The sequence below is a fragment of the Aptenodytes patagonicus genome, chromosome 1 (assembly GCF_965638725.1).
Source record: "Aptenodytes patagonicus chromosome 1, bAptPat1.pri.cur, whole genome shotgun sequence".
In the NCBI taxonomy this organism is placed as follows: Eukaryota; Metazoa; Chordata; class Aves; order Sphenisciformes; family Spheniscidae; genus Aptenodytes; species Aptenodytes patagonicus.
Window position 1 is genome coordinate 43894420 of NC_134949.1, and position 20119 is coordinate 43914538.

Sequence of the window (20119 nt, forward strand, 5' to 3'; positions counted from 1 at the left end):
TATGTTGGTTGCATCATGTCTACAGTCAGGCAAAGTGAACCTCACTCAAATTCTTTCATGTTTCATAATCTCAGATCTCATCCAGGGCTGCTATCCTTGATTGCACTAAGGCTATGTTTGGAACTTACGGAATTTGATAAAAACCCATGGCATTTACATGTGCAAACAGCGGATTGTACATATGAAGTAATTAAGCATTTGCCTGTATGTGCTCCCTTAACTGGGATCCTAGCTCATCCACTGGTTAAGTGCAAGAAAACAGTTGGAGCAGCACTAAGTGCCAACTCCTAATAATTTGTATTTCTGAATAGTTCTGAGATTAAAATGTGAAACTAAGATACTGTAAACCTATTAGTGATCCCTTAGGAAAACAAAAAAAAACCACAACAGAAGGTAATTGCTGAAATGCTGACAGCAGTCTTTTTTTTTAATCTAGCAAATTCAGAAACTACGGAGAGAGCTGGTTGCATCACAAGAGAAAGTTGCTACCCTTACATCTCAGCTTTCAGCAAATGTAAGTATTTTTGCTTGTGATCATAAACAATATCAGAGAATACATTATCAGATTGGCTACTGGCTCTTACTCAATTCAAGTACCAACACGTGGTCTGGAAAACTTTTACTATTTATTTATTTATTTTGGTGTTTTTCAAATTAATTATTTCATTAAGTGTCTGTATTGCCTCAGCTTCAAGCAGAAGAAATCTTGTAATAAACACAGTGGAAATAGAAATGAGAGTTTCCACACTTTGGAGGTGACAACAGTCCTATCCAGTTCAGTTTCACTCTTTCTTCAGAATCAATTAAAAAAAAAGCCCAAAAGTAAGGAGACACAACCAAAGAAAGGGCATGAATTGCAAAAAAATTCTGACAGAATTCATTATAGTTTCATTTCACAAATATAAGCCCTGCAAAACACAGATAGATGTGGAGGGAAGAACAGTATAGAATTGTATATAGAATTCGTATGCTGCAATAACTATGCTGTTATGTAACTAATGGAAACTGGGCTATCTCACAGAGAGCTCCCTGGTGTTCCTTCCAATTGTCATACACTGGTAATATGAGTTATTGAACATGTTATCAGAAAATAATGCCCGATAGGGAATGTGAGCTACAATCCTGTCTGGTTACTGTGGTTTCAGATGAAGTTACCAGATAGTTACTGAACAATCTGTTGTACAGTGATTTTTAAATGCAATTCAGGAGATAACTATAGTTACCATTCCCAAGGAAAGCTGAGATGCAGTTGCCAGAGAGTATCATTTTACATTTCAGGAAAGGAGCTTCTTGATGTCTTGGGCAACCTATAAAGTGCCTTTCTTCAAAATGTAGATGTGCTGAGTATTTAGATCTATAAATACTGCCATTATTTTCAAGAAATTATTTCAGATGGTGAAGTAGTACTGTGTTCATGTTGTGGGAAAATAATCTCTTGCTGTGTGAAAGCTACTTGTTCTCTTAGGACTGCCACACGTGAAAATGTGGAAGAGCTACCCTTAGCACTTTCTGCTCTGTTCAGGTGGCTGCAGAACACATGTGGGTGTTGGTACCGCTATAGCAGTATGGGTTGCCAGTCTGTCCTGAGTTCTGAGAATGAACTAGTGAAACAGACAATATTGGAGTCCTGCAATGTTTGTAAATTCAAAAGCTAGATTCTGGGTTGGGTTATTCATTCGGGAAGTTATAGCCAGCATGCCTATCCTTAGTATGGGGTTCTATCTGTCATGTATTTTAGACACTGATCTTCATCTTTGCCAGATTGGGCAATTCTTCACTCACCCATCCTGAGAGCAACAAACTAAAACCAACACCAAGAGGTCAGAACAGCTAAGCCAGCATGCCTCGGGTAGTCGTGTTTGCTAACAAGTCCGTTGTTCTCTGCAGGGCACTTTTCTTTCCACCCAAAACGCAGGGCTGCAGCAGCTCTGCCTTGCAGTGGGGAGCACAGGGTGGTGGGGCTGTGGCTGGGCTTGCAAGACAGCACAATCAGAGACATCCCCACATCCACTCTGAGTGCCCTGCTAATGCCCACGCAGCAGCAGCTGGTGTTATCCAGAAGAGTTAGCTTGATTCCTGCAAGCACCTGATCTAGTGAAAGATGTCCCTGCCCACAGCCGGGGGGTTGGACTATTGTTTGCCTGTGGTGGGCCTGTGCTCAGGTGCCTGTACTAGAGCTGGTGTGGGAGCCCTTCTGATGGGGATAACTCGGGCTCTTGGTACCATGCCTCACTTTACTCTCTGGGCAGAAAAACAGTTTGCCCTTCTCTCCTTCCACTAGTTCTGAACAGAAAGCACCAGCATATTCCTTCTTGCTGATGTGTTGAAAGGTGACTCTCTTTAGTCTCCATCCTTTTCCAGTCATCCCAGCAATGCTGTAGCCTATAATACAGTAACAAGTGCAATAGAGTGAGGATGGCAGGGCATTCTCCCCTGCAGCTGAAGCAATGAGGCCACTGTTCGGTTCGTTTGGGCCAATTGCATCCAATTTGTCCCCAGTGTTAGTTAGAAGTCATTGCCTATGTCTCTGGTCAGTATTCATTAGCGTGGAGTAAACACCATTCAGTCTGGTGTCTAATAACATTGCCCATTCCAGACAAGTTTTCAAAGTCAGCTCCAAGTTACAATTAGATTTGGTCCATATTTCAAAGAAAGTGAGTCAACCTAAAAATGGATTGGCTTGGTTTTCACTCAAACTAATTCTGCTGCGTGGGTGAGAAATAAGTTGGGTTTAATCTGTTTAATTCATGTTGAGTTGGTTGGGGATCTGGTCCTATGTACTGCCTCTGGGCTTCTGAACACCTAATAAGAATACCCATAGCTTTTCTACTGATCTAATTGGAGGGGTAACATTTTCAACAGGACAGTTAAAAAATATATACATGTGCATCTGTTTTTGCCTATCCAGAAGTACCACGTTTGTAAACCTGTATGTGCTTGTATGCACATATATATATGTATGCACACACACTGTATGTTGTATAAAGGTTCATTTAATCACGTTCTTTTGACTGTCACCCACTTTCTAATCCATCTCCATGGAGACAGTCTTTAAACTCTAAACCTATGAGCAACCCTAAAGCTGATCCTTTTAGCACATGAGGTTTTTAAATGGTACCAGAGAAATCTTTCCTTTTTCCAAATCCCCAACATGTGGAATTTCCCTCAAAATTAAACTTGTCAGGAGCATGAAACTTAGAGGCTTCAAATTCTCCAGGCATGAACAAGGGCTTTAGACACCTTCACGATGAAAACAATCTTAAAAGAAAAGTAGATATTACTAGTTATTATAAGTAATTTTTTGGGGGGATGCTGTAATGAGGTATATACTTTACAAAACTAAAAACTGAAAAGTATTTCACAATAAGCCTGGTTCTAAGTTCTTTCTCTGCTGTTTCTGGTACAGAAGATGTAAAGCATAAAAAAAACCCCCCACTGCCACATAAATCCAAAGAATCAAAAGAGACCCCTTAAAGATGTGTTAGTACTAATTCTGTTTAAGAACTTTATGTAAATAAATTCTACGAAGTATCACTTAAACATCAGGAGTAAAATCCAGCTTGAAAACAGAGTGTATATACAACCTTTTAATTGTGATATGGCCTCTGAAATTTAGTCTAATTACAGAACTGATATTTATGTGCCAGTGATTATATACTTTTCATAAAAATTCTGAGAGTAACTAACAAATGCTTTAATTTGACAAACTTATGACAGACCCAGGTGGGCTTCTAATTTTCATGAACTTGTACTTTCTTAGCAATGCTTTACTTGCATGTATTCGTTTATCATTTATCTCCTAATCTAAGACACATACGTCACCAGCCCCTGGCATTTAAGGAAGAAATAGTCCTAATCACAAAAGCTGGAATTTATCCTCAGAGAAGAAATCAAAAGCATGTTTTGTTCTCTAAATGGATACTACCACTGTGACCCTCATTTTGAGTCACATTTGCACTCCAGTAGGCTAAAACCTGAATGAGCAATAAGTCTAATGCAGAAAAAAGTTTGGTCACTCGGCCTCTGTCTCTGTACTTACATCCATCTCTGGCAGGCAGAGACCTGTATGACCAGAGTATCTTCTGCGGTGCCTTTGCTGACCAGAAAATTACTCAGTCATTTCTGATGCCTTTTCTATAAATGCAATCATCTTAGCTCCCCCAAATTTCCATACTTGCAGTGTCTGAAAATGGGCAGCACTTTTTTCCTCGCTGTAGTCTGGAGAAGGAAACTACTAATAGCCAGAAATCTTGTTCCCTCACAGTTCCTGTCAGGCTTGAATTTGTTGTTACCACCTCCCTTTGTAGAACTGAGCAAAAGTATTGTATGCGAGTGAAAAAAAGAGCATCTTATCCATCTCATTTCAACGCTATTCATGTCTGTCTTTGCTTCACCACAAAAGACTGTTGGTGACAGTAGTACATGTGTCATTAAAAGACTGTCAGGCTGAAATTTGACCTATTTCATCAAGCCTTTGCTTGATGTATTATTTTATATCAAAATCTGTCAATTGGAAGTTACAGCATTTCTCAGGCATTTTGGAAACATCTGCGAAGACTTTTCTTATTTGGTTTCATTTATTATTCAGGTTTTGTTGGCTAGACTCAAGTACTATGCTTGATTTCAGCAGTTTATTTCATTTGATTAACCCCAAAGTGTTTTGCCTGCATATGATTGAATTCAAGCAGGGTCCAGCTGTTGTTTGGATGCTTAATTTACAGGGTTTTTTCTGAGATTCTGGCTTTTCCCCTGGTGCCTGTTTTGATGTTGCTGAAGGGCAAATCTCAATACTAATTAAGAAGGGGCCTGCTTTCAGTGCAGAAAGTGTCCAACCAGCAGACTTCCTACGTGACTGACAAGGGCTCAAATTCCAGCGAGCAGCCTGAACCCAGCCTGTTTGGAGGCACTTTGATCAGTGCTTTGTACTGTATAAAGCTGAAGGGTGCATGCTTGCAAACTGTAGTAGACCCAGGATGCCAGTAGAAAGCGGAGGGGGTTCTCTGGCTAATACTCTTGTTTGGCCAGCTCTGAACCACTATCCTACAGCCAAACAACAAGATAATAGCAGGCGACGAACAGAAAAGGTCACCAGATGTACAGTTGCTTCTTGCAATCAGCCCGATCCCTTCTGGCCTCTCACACCTCCTTTCATTCAGCCGTGTCAGGTGGGAGGAAATTTATTTATTTACGTTTGTTTTATAAACCTGAACACCGCAGGTCAAATCGCAAAGTGTGTCAGCAGATAGTCTTTGGATATGCCAATGTCATGTTCAGGATGGGCTGTAAACCTAAGAGCTGAGGTGTTTGGGGTTTGGCTGGCTGGGATCGTTTGCTAAGAAGGAAATGTTTAAAATCAAATCTGTCATCTTAGCACTGAAGTCATTCCCTGAGCATATATCTCTTTGGCTATTTCCAATGAGAATTTCACATGTTAATAGAAGTCAAAATTAATCTGTATGTGATGGGTCTACAGATTAAGAGCTGTACATCATCTTCGTATCTAATATGTAGATCATGTTAAAAATGGGTATATTTTGCTGTAGGCATACTTCCAGTAATGCCCAGTTACTTAACTCTAATTCCAGTATATCTATTTCCAACTACAAATGCTGCATTCAGTTGTGAAGGTATATTTTTACTTTAGAATAAGTGTTATTTAAAGCACGTGCAGTATTCAGGCTATTTTGTATGTTATTCAAATGATATATGCCATGAATGAAACTACTGAATCTAACACAGAGATTTCTAAGGTGTGAGGGATTGGCTGTAAATTTAAAAAAAAATTCTATTCCTAAATATTTTTATGAGAATGAAAGAATGGATCCTTTTGGATAAAGTGAATAATACTCAGAAACTGAGGATTACCAATCCAATCAAAATCAATTACCAAATTTATAAGTACAAAAGAAGTTTCTAGTTAGAATTTGTAATTATTAATGAGCATTTTTAAAGTCACAGTTACTTCTTTCTATTTGTTTCAATTGTTTTCTGAATTATTTTGCATTTAACTGTTTAAATGCAAAGTCTGATCTTAAATGGGAATGTATATGTACATATGTTTTATGCATAATTCCACACACTTATAAATATACTGATAAATTAGTCTTTTTCAAACTAACTTTTCTTATTTTGTTACATAGTATTTCTTTTGGGACAAATCTGCATAAGATTTCAACAAGTAGTTCTCTGGATTGCTGAATAAATAAACACTTGCTGCCATGGGGGAAGGCAGCACAGTTTATTACTCTGAATGTAAAATTAATACTTTGTATTTCATAGAAGAGTATTCTGTTGTAATAAACATTTAAAGTCATGAACAACGCGATTGAAGTTTTTTTCTTGAATAGTTTTCAGTTGATGGATCTTTAAATTATCTTTCTTTATTAGTAGCAAATCAAGACCTGATAGCCTTTATCTCAAATGGGTTATGAAGGATCCATCGTCTTGATCCAATTACATTTATGATGCAAAAATTTTAGTGTGTACTCCAAGAAGGTAATGTACTCTATTACAGGCTGAATTTTAGTAGGAATCCATAGCTGTGACATGGCTATCTTTCTCTAAAGACTATCAGACAATAACTTAATAGTTTCAGTGACCTTTGATGACATTTTTAATGATGCTTTTTAGTTCTTAATTTTTCCTGTGAGTCCCTTAATTTTTCCCATAAGTTCCTTGTGGTTTATTCATGTACAATATAAGCTGAAGTTGTAGCTATGGAATAGGAAAATACTTTGCACAAATATGCGTAGTTAGGTACCAAAGAACTGTGATTATCACAGTCGAATTGTGAGAAACAGACAAAAGCAATGCACAATTAAGTAAATGATTCCTCTTTTCAAACCCTCGGTCCCCATTGTTATTCTCATGTTAAAGCAGAACCGCGGGCCATCAGCCAAGCCATAGATTTTTTATGAGGCAGGGAACAGAGAGCTCCATTAGTTTCCTGTTAAACACATGTAATGAAGAGACATTTGGCTATAATTCTGTGGTAGTGCATCTACTTTGTCTCTGTTCTGGGTCAGTGGTCATCATCTTTGGAATTAAAACACCATAAATTAGTCTGGATATTTTTAATATGTAGCTAATTATTAAAGTGAACAGTAAGTTTAAAAACTAGTTACTTTTATCTTCTCAGAGGAATAGAATAGTGAAAACAACTGAAGGCTGTAGTTTCCAAACTAGCTAGAATAACTTTATATCAGTTGACAGGTTTCAGAGGCGCATGTGACACACATTCCAAGTTCATTTTATTTAAACTTATAACTTCAAGAGTATAGCCTGTTATAAATGTTACAGTAGGAATATACACAATTACTAATTAATCTTTAAGGAATTGCATATGTATCTAGTCCCATGTTTATCAAAAGTTAGTCCCTGGGGTATGTGTCCTTCACCAAAAGAATTATCCCTAAGGCACCCCTGCAGATGCAGAAAGCAGGTGGATTGACCACTACCTCCATAAGAAACTAAATAAATTATTTGCTAATATAATTTACAAGGAGTAAACTTGTATTAAGGTTAATAAGCATAAAATAAGGAGTTTACAAGATACTGAAATGTTTGTAGCAATCCGAAATGATTTACAAAACACAAAAGTCACTTATCAGTATAACAGCTCTGAAGTGGAGACACAGAAGTGGGCCACTATTATATATATGATAATCTTTTTTTATTTGAGGAATAATACACAGAGCAAGGTGGCAAGAAGCTCTTTTCCTTCTCCTAAAGTGCGTAACAGAATCCTTTTTGGACTATGTCTTTTTCTGATTATATCTCAGATTCAGTACAACCACATACATTTGAACAATTTCAACTATGCTTGTACAGGCATGCAAATCTGTAAGTGAAAAATTTGCCAGGCACTTTGTGTGCCTGTACTGGTATAAAAAAAAATAAATTTTCTCGGTGAGGAAGCTCAGTTAATCCATTTGTGCATATAAATATGTTGTTTGTGAGTTATATTTCCAAGTGTATTGTAGTGCGTACATTTGAAAACTTTGCCTATTACCACTTTTGAGACGGTAAAGGGAAAATAAGTATTTCCTTCTGTTTTTACTATTTGGTGTTGTGAGAGGAATGGAGGGAATTTTATGGAATTTCACAAAAATTAAATTCTTACTTTCCTTGGGCTTAGCTTGCTGGTTTCTTTATGACCACTTGTCCTTCTTTGCCTACAAAGCTTGATGTCAGTTAGAACCAATGAAGAGTTGATGTATTGTTTGTATAAATTTTGCTTGCATAGAGTATAGGGTGAATGTTGTTAGAAAACAAAATGAAGCTTTAATTTTTAAAAATCTTTTAATCAGTTTCAACTTTATTGCTTTTCTTATTGAGAAGTAGGACTTCCAATTTTCAAGATTGTTTTTGATATATACATTTGTACACATGTAAATATTTATGGTTTATATAAGTTCTTTATTACTTTTATACACACAATATACACATATATATAATCAATATAAGATGAATAGACTAAGTAACGACCTTTTATAAAACTAACTGTGATATTTTTTATTTGATTCTCAGGATTCTTCTGGAGTGTTTTATTTGTGAGGTTAAAACTTACCTTTTAAGATAAAGTACTTGAATTCCCATGTTGAAGTGTTAGTAATTGCAAATAATTGTTCCTGGACTTCTCTTTGGGAGCAGACTTCTTTTGGCCAGTAAACTCAAAGCACGGCATTAAATCCATAATTCATTTCCAGGCAGAGATACCTGAGCTAATCTCCTTGGGGGCTAAAGAAGCCTGAGGAACACTGGGCTCGCTTGACTGCTTCACCTGTCCAACTTAGCTCAGTCTGAGTTTAAAACTAATAGAAAAGAGCTGGAGAAGATGAGCTTGGAGGGATAAAATATTTTTAAAAAACAAATAGATCTGGGAAAATTGTCGCATTGTCACGACAAATGTCTTCTGTTTCTTTCACAGGCTCATCTAGTAGCAGCTTTCGAAAAAAGCTTGGGAAATATGACCGGCCGATTGCAAAGTCTAACAATGACAGCTGAACAAAAGGTACGTTTACCAAAGCAGATGCTTTAATGTGGAAAACAGTCAGCAGATTATATTAGAGTTTTGTTTAAAAAACACTGAAAGGAAACAGGGACAGCTGTGACAATAAGACAGACAGATCTTTCTTTAGTGGCTGTTGCGATCAAATCTTCATAAAGCTCCAGGAGAATTAAACTGTGCAGCATCAGGTTTACCCAGACAATATCATAGAATAGTTTGAAGATAAAATCTTTCGTTGCCAGATTTTAATTAAAACATATGCGACTCTAGGTTTAATCCATACTGAAAGATCCTGTAACAATGAGTGATCATAACCTGCTGGAGTGCTTCATTCCAGCCTGCCAATGTTGTCAGAATAATAGAATTATGGGAAGGGAAGAACTTTAAGTGGAGAAAAAGGACTCCATTCAGAGTGCTAATGCAGGTTGGGTATCCTATTCATGAGGAAACAGTTTTTGTTTTCACTGTTCTGTTTTGACTATTGGGGGAAAAAATCTAAACCTGATAGGTAGTAAATTTAATGTGAGCCTCTGTACCAAGCTCAGGATTAAGAGGCTGCTTAGCACCTTCCAGGATTGAACTTCTGCAACTTTCTGCCCTCATTCATTTTGAGCAGTATCCTATAAACAGAAAGGCCTCATTGAGCCAAACTGTGAAAGAAACTCTATATCAGTGTGCTATTAGTCACCACTGGAATCAGTGTAGCTGTCTATAAAAATAACATTTCACAGTCTGGTTGAGCAACAACAGATGAAATATGGTGAGACTCATTGTGAACTGGATAGAAAATATTTGTATTGCTTGCTTTTTTTCATCTTACACAAAAAAAACACAGTGGAATTTTCTTAAAATCCAAACTTCTGACTATTTTACAAAGTATGATTTCCCTCAGAAGGTTTTCTTTCCAGAAGAGGTTAAGCGGTGACATTGAAACAGATCATCTCCAAGCTTCTTTCCTAAAAGATTTGGAACATGTTCTTTTCCTTCTTTTCTTTTCTCTATTGTTGATGTTAAATTCCTTTAATCCTCATTATATAAATACAGGATGGAAGGCCAGGTTTAACGCAGCAGTAACAAAAGCTATTTTTTAATTAAAATTGGCTGTGCATTCTAATACAGAACTTCCTGCACTCAAATGGAGTAATTTATCTTCAATTCGCAGGACAGTTGCTATTAAACAGGGTTTTTAAATTGAATTATTATTTAGCAAGTTAAGTCTTTCGAAAAATACACAAATTCAGGTTGAGATTCATCCATTAAACAGTAGCCTCACATATTATGGGATGTAATTCAAATGGTTTTATTGTCTTTCACAATGAAATTGTTGGATTTCTCTTAACTTTATAATGGATATTCAATTGAGACCCTTTTTAGATTAGTCTTTATTAAAAATGTTTTGTTCACCTTAAAAATATCGTGATCACTTTATATAGAATAAATGCAAAAGGATATGTCAGTTGAGTTTAATATCTTTGGAGAGAAACTATGCATTCTACTTAGTTGTTGCCCTTATGTTCACCCAAGCAGTCCCATGAACTTCAGTTTGACCACTCTTATCTTGTCATTTTTTTTAGCTTAGACAAACATTGTTCTTGTGCCATATATTTTGGGCTCTCTTTGCTCTTCCCACAGGAATCTGAGCTTATAGAGCTAAGGGAAACCATTGAAATGCTGAAAGCCCAGAATTCTGCTGCACAAGCTGCTATTCAAGGAGCCTTGAACGGTCCTGATCATACCCACAAAGGTATGTTTTCGTCGCTATTAAAATAAATGCAGAGTTTCTCCCCGGAAAAAAAACTAAGTCACTACTTTTCTGTTATTTTGGGGACTCTGTTGCAAGGGCAAGCACATTCTGCAGCGCATAGTAGGCATACTTGTGGTATTTCCAGAGCTGGAAACCTTGCATGCGCTTCCTGTTTGCCACGGAGTTAGTTCTTGGAGCCTTGTCTTCTCAGAACTGGGTGGCCAGGAATTGATTACTGGGTGTCAAGAGTTAGCCCCGTTGCTGCAGTCGTGTACTGAAGTACGCCCAAGACACTAGTGAAGTCCTGTGGCTAAACTTGGTTATACCTTGGAAATGCAGTGTAAGATGTAGCTCTGAAAATTGCTGTACTCATTGTTAAGAGATGGACTGACAACAGCTCAGCTCCTTCACGAGGTGCTAAATCAGTGCAGGAAAGCAGGCGTTTTAAATTCTGAATTAATTTCTCGTTGCAGTTAGGCAGACATCACATGATAAATATATACTTCAAAAGTGCCTGTTGATAAGCAACAGCAAAGGAATTACTTGAAGAAAAAAAAAGATAGCAGCATTCATTTTTGAGAGTGTCATTGATCTTTCTTTAAAGAGGTCATTATTTAGATGTTTGCCCTAAGGTCATTTCATTGCATGATTTGAGTATAGCAAAGCTAACTTCTAGGAAGTAAAAAATAATCTAAAAAGTAATTTCCCTTGGTATTAGTGGGTATGTTCTCCAAGAATATTTTCCAGTGATTAAGATAAAGTTATCAGAGACTTTTAAGAAATTGAAACTCAAAAGCCTCACCAACCATTTCTAATACTCTCCACTTCTTGGTTATTTTGTTTCATTTATTTTTAATGAACTCCTGCCTCCTTATTTCAATCATGGTGTATTAGAAGGTAGCATTTGAACACTGATTAGGCCTGCTACAAGTTAAGTAGCCCCTATACTCCTCAGAAAAAGAACTGTAGTACATGTGATAGTAATAAGTCAAGTAATCCATCTGTAACAGAAACTGCTTAGCTATGAGGTTACGCCTGTGTAGATTGCTGTGTGGGATCGTCGCCTTCATGCCAATAAGACCTCAGTTTGGAGAAGCTCCTAAATGTTAGCCTAATTGTATGCATCCCCATTGACCCCCATGTGGTTTCTCACAGGCTGCAATAGCTTGAATCCAAGCCACTGCCAGGATCAATGCCATTTATGTTCATTTAGGCTCCCTTTGAGGAGGAAGATACTACATAAATACAAGAATGATTATTGTATTGAAACAGAGACAGATGGATTTCACAGTATTTTCTTTTCTTTAGATTTACGTATAAGGCGGCAACATTCTTCAGAAAGTGTTTCCAGCATCAACAGCGCTACAAGCCATTCAAGCATTGGCAGCGGTAATGATGCTGACTCCAAGAAAAAGAAAAAGAAAAACTGGGTAAGTACTCAGCAGGTTTAAACCTATCTTTTAACTATTATGTCGTTTCCTAGTGCCTGAGTAGCATAATGGCCCATTTCATCTACAATATTCTTGTCGGGCCAGACGGATACAAAGCAATTCACGTGTATCCATACTGTGACACTACCAGCAAACTAAAAAGTGTTGAATATCAGTGGAGAATTATTTGCATAAGTCAGGATAATTTAAAAACAAACAAACAAACAAACAAACCAACCCTGTTGTGGCCAAAACCATCTCTGGGCCACATTGAAACCCTGTTTGATTTTTCTTCAGTCGGAGTTTGATTCAAAGGCTTGACTCCAATATGTTACCAGCTATGAAGGGAGTTGAAATCTGTTAATAATTCTCATGTAAAAGTAGTACGGTGTTTAAAGAAATTAAGATGCTTCTCAACTGGAACACACAAATACCACAGAGTGCTAAGGGTTTAATCAAATACTTTCAGTAAATAATTGGAAAATATGTTTTTGTTGTTTTAAAAATATTACCTGCATAAACATTTGTTTTAAAATACTGATCAGCCTTCATTCCCTTGATTTGTAATTCCACACTCTTTCATGTTTCTGCAAGGTGAACTCTAGAGGAAGTGAGGTGAATATAAACCATGGAAAATTTGGCATGCATCTATAAAGAACCCTATCTTGGCATGATTGCTATTTATTTTGGCAGTAGGCTTTTATACCTTCTAAAAACAGATTATCCTGTATGTCTTCTCAGTTTGTCTCTATTCATTTTAATCTCAAAGTATAGACTATAGAAAGGGGGAGTGTAGCCAAAATCCATTTCTTTCTCTTTAGATATCATGAGCTGGAAAGGACTTAAATAATGTTTCTCTGATCAGTGGTCACACTCCCCACTCTCCAATTATATCATGAAAATAAAACGTTTGAAGACCTCATTTTTTATAGAGGAACCAGCTTGTCTCTGAGTTCTATACAATTTTAATCAGAACAACTTTCTGAAAATAGAAAAAAAAAACAACTATATTTTTCCGAAGATGAACAACTTCTGTATTTAGACAAAGGTATCAATGAATGGGCTAGTTAAAATTCACTGCAGACAAAACTGTTGTCATCTTGGCTCCTGAAATAAATGGCTCTTTGGCTATTCTGTCCCTTTTCGTTACTGGATAAGAGCTTCTAGAGGGAATAGGCAATGCTTGTACGTTCAGAGATCTTACTATTCTAAAGGAAACTGCAGCATAGAGTATATACCTTTCAGCTAACATTCCTCTCAGCAGTACAACCAAGCAAGCCTCATGTCCCAGCTTAAATCCTCTCGCTTGTGATCCAAACCATAGCATTTGCATAGTTTGGCCATTCAAATTTTTAACAGGGGAAGTAAATTGGCAAACCCAGTAAATTGGACTGCTTTTTTTTTATTTCAGCATTTAGTAACAGCAGGTTCTGCCTGTACCTGGATGTAAAGTGGTTATTTAAAGCCAGCCCTTGAAGGGAATGCCATGGGAATGGGATTCCACTGGGGCTTAATGGTTTTAAATGAGCACCCCTCTCCCATAGTCATACCACTTGGTCCTGCACTTTTTCCATAGCATTACGTTTGCGCTGCGCTGGATTAATAAAGTCAAAACAAAGCACTGTATCATGTTTTTAGAGATACTGTGTTGCATATGTTAATACCTTGCTTCTGTATACTGACCTCAGGCAGTGGCTAGGATGGCATCTGCAAACTAACTCTTCGAAACATGAGCTGCACACAAATTGCCGTGATGAGGAAAATAATCTTGTTCTGTATTTGTTTTCCAGCTAAGAAGCTCTTTCAAACAGGCCTTTGGAAAGAAGAAGTCCACCAAGCCTCCTTCCTCACATTCGGACATAGAAGAGCTGACAGACTCCTCTCTTCCTTCATCACCCAAATTGCCCCACAGCTCAGGAGAGTGTGGGGCAACATCAATGAAACCATCACAGTCAGCATCTGCGTAAGTCTCTCTCTTGGCAAACCTTTCTTCCCAAATGGGATGGACTGTGAAACAGACCTCCTCAAGTGTGGCCATTTGCAGTTCAGAAACCATTGCCAACAGCCGTGATCTTTTAATCTCGTGCTCCATCCATTTGCCAGATTTCTCGTGAGCTTCACTCCATTTACACACTACTTTTCCAGCAGCTCTTTCTTAGGTCATTCACTCCTCCTTTCATAGCCTTTACCCAAAATCATCTAGCAGTACAAACTTCTTTCCAAATGTATATCCAAAAGCTTATGTTGTGCTCTCCCTGCACCATTTAACAACTTTATCATATCCACTTAGTGAAGGCCAAATGCTACAGTTCCCTTTCTTCATGACATACTAAAAATGTCTTTTTATTTTCCAGGTAGCTGTGAATTTTTATAAGATACTCATCCCTTCTGTTATTACTTTCTCTACTTTGTAGCTACTAATTTATATATTTTTTAATCTATTTCCCCTCTTTTTTCAGCTTGGATTTTTTTGCGCAATTTTACTTTTTATTTTTTATTCAAATCACCATCTTTACGATGTCAGGGCTGAGAACAAGTCATCAGTCAAAAGCTGTCCCATTTCTTCTTTATTTTTTGGATGTCTAATATATTCTTCTTACGGAGTTCTCAGCTCCCATTCATATTCTTCTAACTAATTTTTTTTCATTCTGATAAACTCATAACTTCTTCCAATTTGGAGAAATCAGCCTCTTTGAACCAACAAGTGCATACTACTGATGCCAGCCTTGCTTTCCTTGTCCTAATTGAGAATAATCAGGTCACAACTACTCTTCCTTCAAGCGCCCAGGAAATTCTAGTCTCGTGACTGATTACTGAGCTTTAGAATAGAATTTCCCTGTGTTAGGTAGGTACCTTTTACGATTAACTTTTTATAGACTCTAATGATTTTTATATACTAGATTTAGGAGTTCAACAGCAAATATTCCCACAAAAGAAACCCCTCCACAATAAGTGTTTTTCTTTCCTCGCATTCCGTACAGACTAGTGAGGAGTAACTCATCTAGATCTCTAGTTCTGTTGAGCGTTTTATAGGAAGCTCATACTTTTATGGTTTCGGGTATATGTATGTTTTGGGAGAAGGATTTCTACATGTTTGGGACCCTTGGGTCTGATTTGTTATCAACTTAAAAATCACTAGTAAAAGCCTTAATAGAAAGTGCCTGAACTTAAACAAAACACTTTTATTCTACAAAATTATTTACTCATGATTCACAGATCTGCTTTCATAACCTTATCCTGTTTTCTTTCCTCCAACCCTGCTTTTTTCTCTGTCTCTTTGACTTGCGCTCTAGATGTACTGGTGTTACCAGAATTTACCAAGGGCAAAACTACATATCTAGTCTTTCATCCCAAGCTCTTCCCATGGCTGTTTGGTCTCTGAGCCTTAACTTCCTAAATTCTGTCCAGTTCACAACCTTCTGTTTCTTCCTCCATAACATTTTTAAACACTGATCTTTCTGATCATATTATCTCATTTTTTATTACTGTGACCTTTCCACACAGGATAACAGATTCCTTCCCTTCCACAGAGAGATCTCGTAAAATATATTTACTTAGATTAATTTCTTTGTCTGTTATCCTGTTAATGTTACTTTCTTTGGAAGACTTGGTTTTCCATTGCATGATTTAAACTACTGTCACCTTCAAGACTTTTCATAATTGTCAGCAGGCTCTGTTCAAAGATCATGACTTACTTATTCCTTCTACCCAAAGCAACCTTAAAAATCCTGAGATTGTAACAAGAAAGAAAAAGTAAAACTCTTTCTTTTTAACTACTTTGAACCTTTGTCTGAAGTCTGATCAGGCTTCTGAGCTTCTTTCTGTGACTGCTTAGGAACACTAACTTATCTTTTTGTTTTTCTTCCTTTTGATGAAGTCGCATCTTCTTATGTCATTTTAGAGTTGTAGGAGCTGAGTGTTGAAGAGCTCTGGAATCTGCAAAAGAAAATTCAGTTCATACTTTCTGCTTCTATTCTGCTTATCTTACCAGTCTAGACAGCTTCTTCCTGCTTCTTCCAGAACTGTCGCCCTGCTTTCTGCTTCATTTTTATCTTCCTTAAAGCTGGCTTGTCGAGGTCTTTTTGTCCATCTCTTCTCACGATGTACCACAAAAAAGCCGAAAAGAAAATAGCCAACAAATAGATACATGACTTCCCAGTTGTCCAAGCTGTTGTATGAGATAATATATGCATGTACACAAAATTTCATTTCTTATTTGGCTAGCATAGGTATGGGCACATCAAACCAAGAACTGTATCATAATATTTGGAAAAAAATCCTAGTATATGCCTTTATTCATTTTTACTCACATTTAAAATATTTGTGCATGTTGTGAATGATATTCATTATTTTCCTTCTTCAATTTGCCATATTTTTTTATTTGCCATGAACTTCTTCATCTTCCCTTTGCTTACGGTTTCTTTATATATTTTCTTGACCTGAGTCTCATGTTCTAAACCATTACCTTTACTTTCTTCCAATTGCATCTGTCTAATACGTGTGTATGCAGGTCATCTCTAGTCTGGGCACCAAAGAAAAGGCAAAACGGTCACGTGGTCTACAAGCATAGATCCCGGTAAAATTGAGTGTGGGGCATGGAGTTGTATATCCAACTGCTGACCTGGAGAGTGCTGCATCTTCTTTCCCAAAATGCATTTGCATGCATTCTGGCAATTAAAAGTTGACCTCTGTTTCTTGTTTGTATATTAGTAGTAATAATCAACAATAATAATACTTATTATTATAAAATATTTTTCATATTTAAGTTGTTCTGCAAATATTAACTATTTATAGTGACAGTAATAAAGAGCAAATAACATTTAGTGAATTGACTGAAAATATTGCTTAGTGTAATAATGTAGCCAAAATGCAGTGTTTTATTTTCTACTGGTTCTGTTATGCAACAGATCTAGGTCTGATAATGACACAGAGAGGCAAAACAGTCTGACATGAGAACTGCGGAGTTGTAGGTCCCTGGGCCAGTCATGTTTTGATCTTTTCTCACAATATAATGGTTTCTTCCCTTAAAATTAATGCTTATGAAAAACAATCACATGGTGATTACTTTTAATCTATCTTTAAGAAAGAAAAAAAAAAACCACATTATTTCAGACACCATACATTACCAAATGACAAACTACAGGCAAAATGTCAACCATCACAAATCAAAACCATTACAGATCAAAATCTTCTAGATCATGAAGTCGAGGACTATCTCTTTGTGTACGGTTCAAAACAGAGAAAACTGTTGGCTGTTGGTGCCTAACAGATAATAAATATCAGTAGTGCAGTTTAATCAGCATACTTCAGTTCTGACTATTGCTACTTAGGAAAATCATAACTTTGCACCAAAGAAATGATGCAGATATAAAATCAAATTAAAACCAATGGGTGATACACACTCAAAATAAGATTTCTGAAAAAGTTTTAACAACTTTTTTTCCACCATAGTGAACTATCTGACTAAACTGGAAAGGTATAAAGCAAGCTGGTCATTTCATCTGGTGAGGGCTTTTTTCCATTTTTAATTTGCAATTTGAGCCTTTTCATGTTTCTTTGATAAGATTCTTTCTTCACTCATAGGTTTCACCAGCAGCAAGCATTTTCTGTACTTTGATACTTAGTAATGACACTGCTTTGGGGGGAGAACCTTCCTTTAATCTTCTGCCTGTTTCCTGCTCCTCTTTAGGATCTGTGAGTGCACAGAGGCAGAAGCTGAAATTATTCTTCAGCTAAAGAGCGAGCTGAGGGAGAAAGAGCTAAAATTAACGGACATTCGTCTTGAAGCCCTCAGCTCTGCACACCATCTGGATCAGATTCGGGAAGCCATGAACCGCATGCAGGTCAGTGCAGTAGCTTAAGTGATGACAGGGGTGCACACCAAAGGTATGCCTGATGTATTTCCTTTCCCAGTACTTTGTTTCAGGTACGAAAAAAGTGTCGATACAAAGTAAATTGCTAGATTGACAGCACTTCCAAAGGATGGATATGATAAACATTCACATAATAATAATAATAATAATAATAATGATATTCTTAGCCTTTATATTAACAGCTAAAATGTGTTTAAGAGGTATGGAAGGAGACATAATCCCTGCCCAAAGCATGTTTGTTCTCTAAACCTTGTGACTGGGGAAAGCAACATGACAGTCAGGCAGATCAAGAAGTGATTTCTACAGAGCTTTAAATCCTTGGGCTGTGGCAGGGGCAGGAGTAAATGTGCATGCTCTCTCATCATTTCTGATTCCTAACCCAGTCATGGCTTGCTGAAGCAAAGTATATAAAATTAAACTAAATTATTGTATCCAGCATCACTAAAATTTCACTACGTTATTTTGTGACACTGCTCCAAATCCTTCCTGAACACATTTCTCATCAGAAGACTTTTCCTTTCATGAGGCTGAAAGGATACAGAAAGAATGGCAGTGTTCTTCAGTGGAGCACGGAGCTTTATGGGACTCAGCTCTGTTGCCCACATACAAGTGTCTAGTATCATGTTGGGTGCCCAAAAGTATCTACAACATCCACACAGGATGACATAGGTCCTTCAGTAGATCTGGGCCCTTCTGGAATGACAGGTGAGATACCTAGGACATCCCTGAAGGCGCTATAAACCTGTATTTGGGAAACAGAATCAAGGCCATGGGGTGGGGATTCAGGTTGAGACTAGGACAGCTACATTTAGATGTCTAGGTATGAGCTAGGTGATAAACTCCTGTTGTAGTCAATTCAGTTTTAGTCCTGCAGTAGTGGGGCCTAGAGAGCTATCCTAAAATCATCCTAAGATAGGTATAGAGGGTGAAATTGAGTTGTTTGAGCATAGGCACCTATTACCGTTTGAACCAGCCTCAGGTATTTGCATCTGCACGGGACTTGTAGGTTTAGCATTCTACCCATGGAAGACCGTGTTTACAATGGCACTGGAAACCCACATTTACACAGCTGAATCCAGCCCCAGTAGCTTGTCAGCGGAATTGCTCTGTGCTGGGTGCTTAGGTCAGGTGCACCTGTAGGCACTTTTGTATAGATGTCCACAGCGGCTGATTTCATAACTACCAGATTTGGTGTGCTTGCTGTCTTTTCTAGACCTCTTTGTTTATACCATACCTACAGCACTCTCAGCCACACCTTTAAACATCTATGGTACCCACAATCCTCCCAGGTGTTCACACCACTAGATGCCAACATTGCTATGGGATATTTGGCTGAACTACAATTAGGGGCAAGAATAATCAAGAACTGGTCTGTAAATATGGGTTTCAATTGTCCAGACATAAATAAAGCATTTGATCTGGAGCCACTAAAAAGTTTTTAGGAACTGTAAGGGATAGAATACAGTTAATTGCAATGGTGGAGAACAGGACATGAAGGCTTACAGGCTGATTATGGTCTTAAACTGGGATATGAGTGCCTAAACCAGGTGAACTCCCCAGGGAGAGGAGTCAGCTGTAGTCACAGGCCTTCAAATTTTGACTTTCACCAAAGCTGGGCAACTAGTTCAGATGCTGTCGCTGGTAATCACCACTTCTTCTGAAGTTTTCCCAAAAGGACAGGCAGCCACCTTGGAGTTGCCAAACTTTGTGATGTTTTGGAGAATTGATGAGGATTGGTAAGGGAGAAAAGTAGGATTGGTGGGAATGATATATGAATACTGTGTGTATTCAAAGCACCTTAAAACTCTAAAGCTCAGCTGAGTGGAAGACTGCTAAGAGTCATGTAATTAACCAGCATAAATTGCAGAGTAGATGAGAATTGCGTGACTCATTTCACCATGGTTCCTGATTTGAACCCCAGGCTAAACTGGTGCATTCATCTATTACCTTCTGTCACTGTTTTGCTGGTTTGTCCCTTCCGTTTCACTATCTCCTTACCTTTGCCTATATGATCTAATCTTTTTGTAGCTGTTGCAGGGGGTTTTTGTGATGCTATCCCTTA

At 37.6% G+C, this 20119-nt stretch overlaps 1 protein-coding gene across 10 annotated transcripts in view; it reads left to right on the forward strand.

The window, feature by feature from the left end:
- Window positions 1-20119, forward strand: part of NAV3 (neuron navigator 3) — a 576126-nt gene that overhangs the window by 536769 nt on the left and 19238 nt on the right. For all 10 annotated transcript variants that reach the window (XM_076333407.1, XM_076333424.1, XM_076333396.1 and 7 more), the window contains 6 exons: window positions 437-514; window positions 8930-9013; window positions 10643-10754; window positions 12063-12184; window positions 13975-14147; window positions 17874-18027. In XM_076333407.1, the coding sequence (XP_076189522.1) occupies window positions 437-514; window positions 8930-9013; window positions 10643-10754; window positions 12063-12184; window positions 13975-14147; window positions 17874-18027 (723 nt within the window). The remainder of the gene's footprint in view (window positions 1-436; window positions 515-8929; window positions 9014-10642; window positions 10755-12062; window positions 12185-13974; window positions 14148-17873; window positions 18028-20119) is intronic.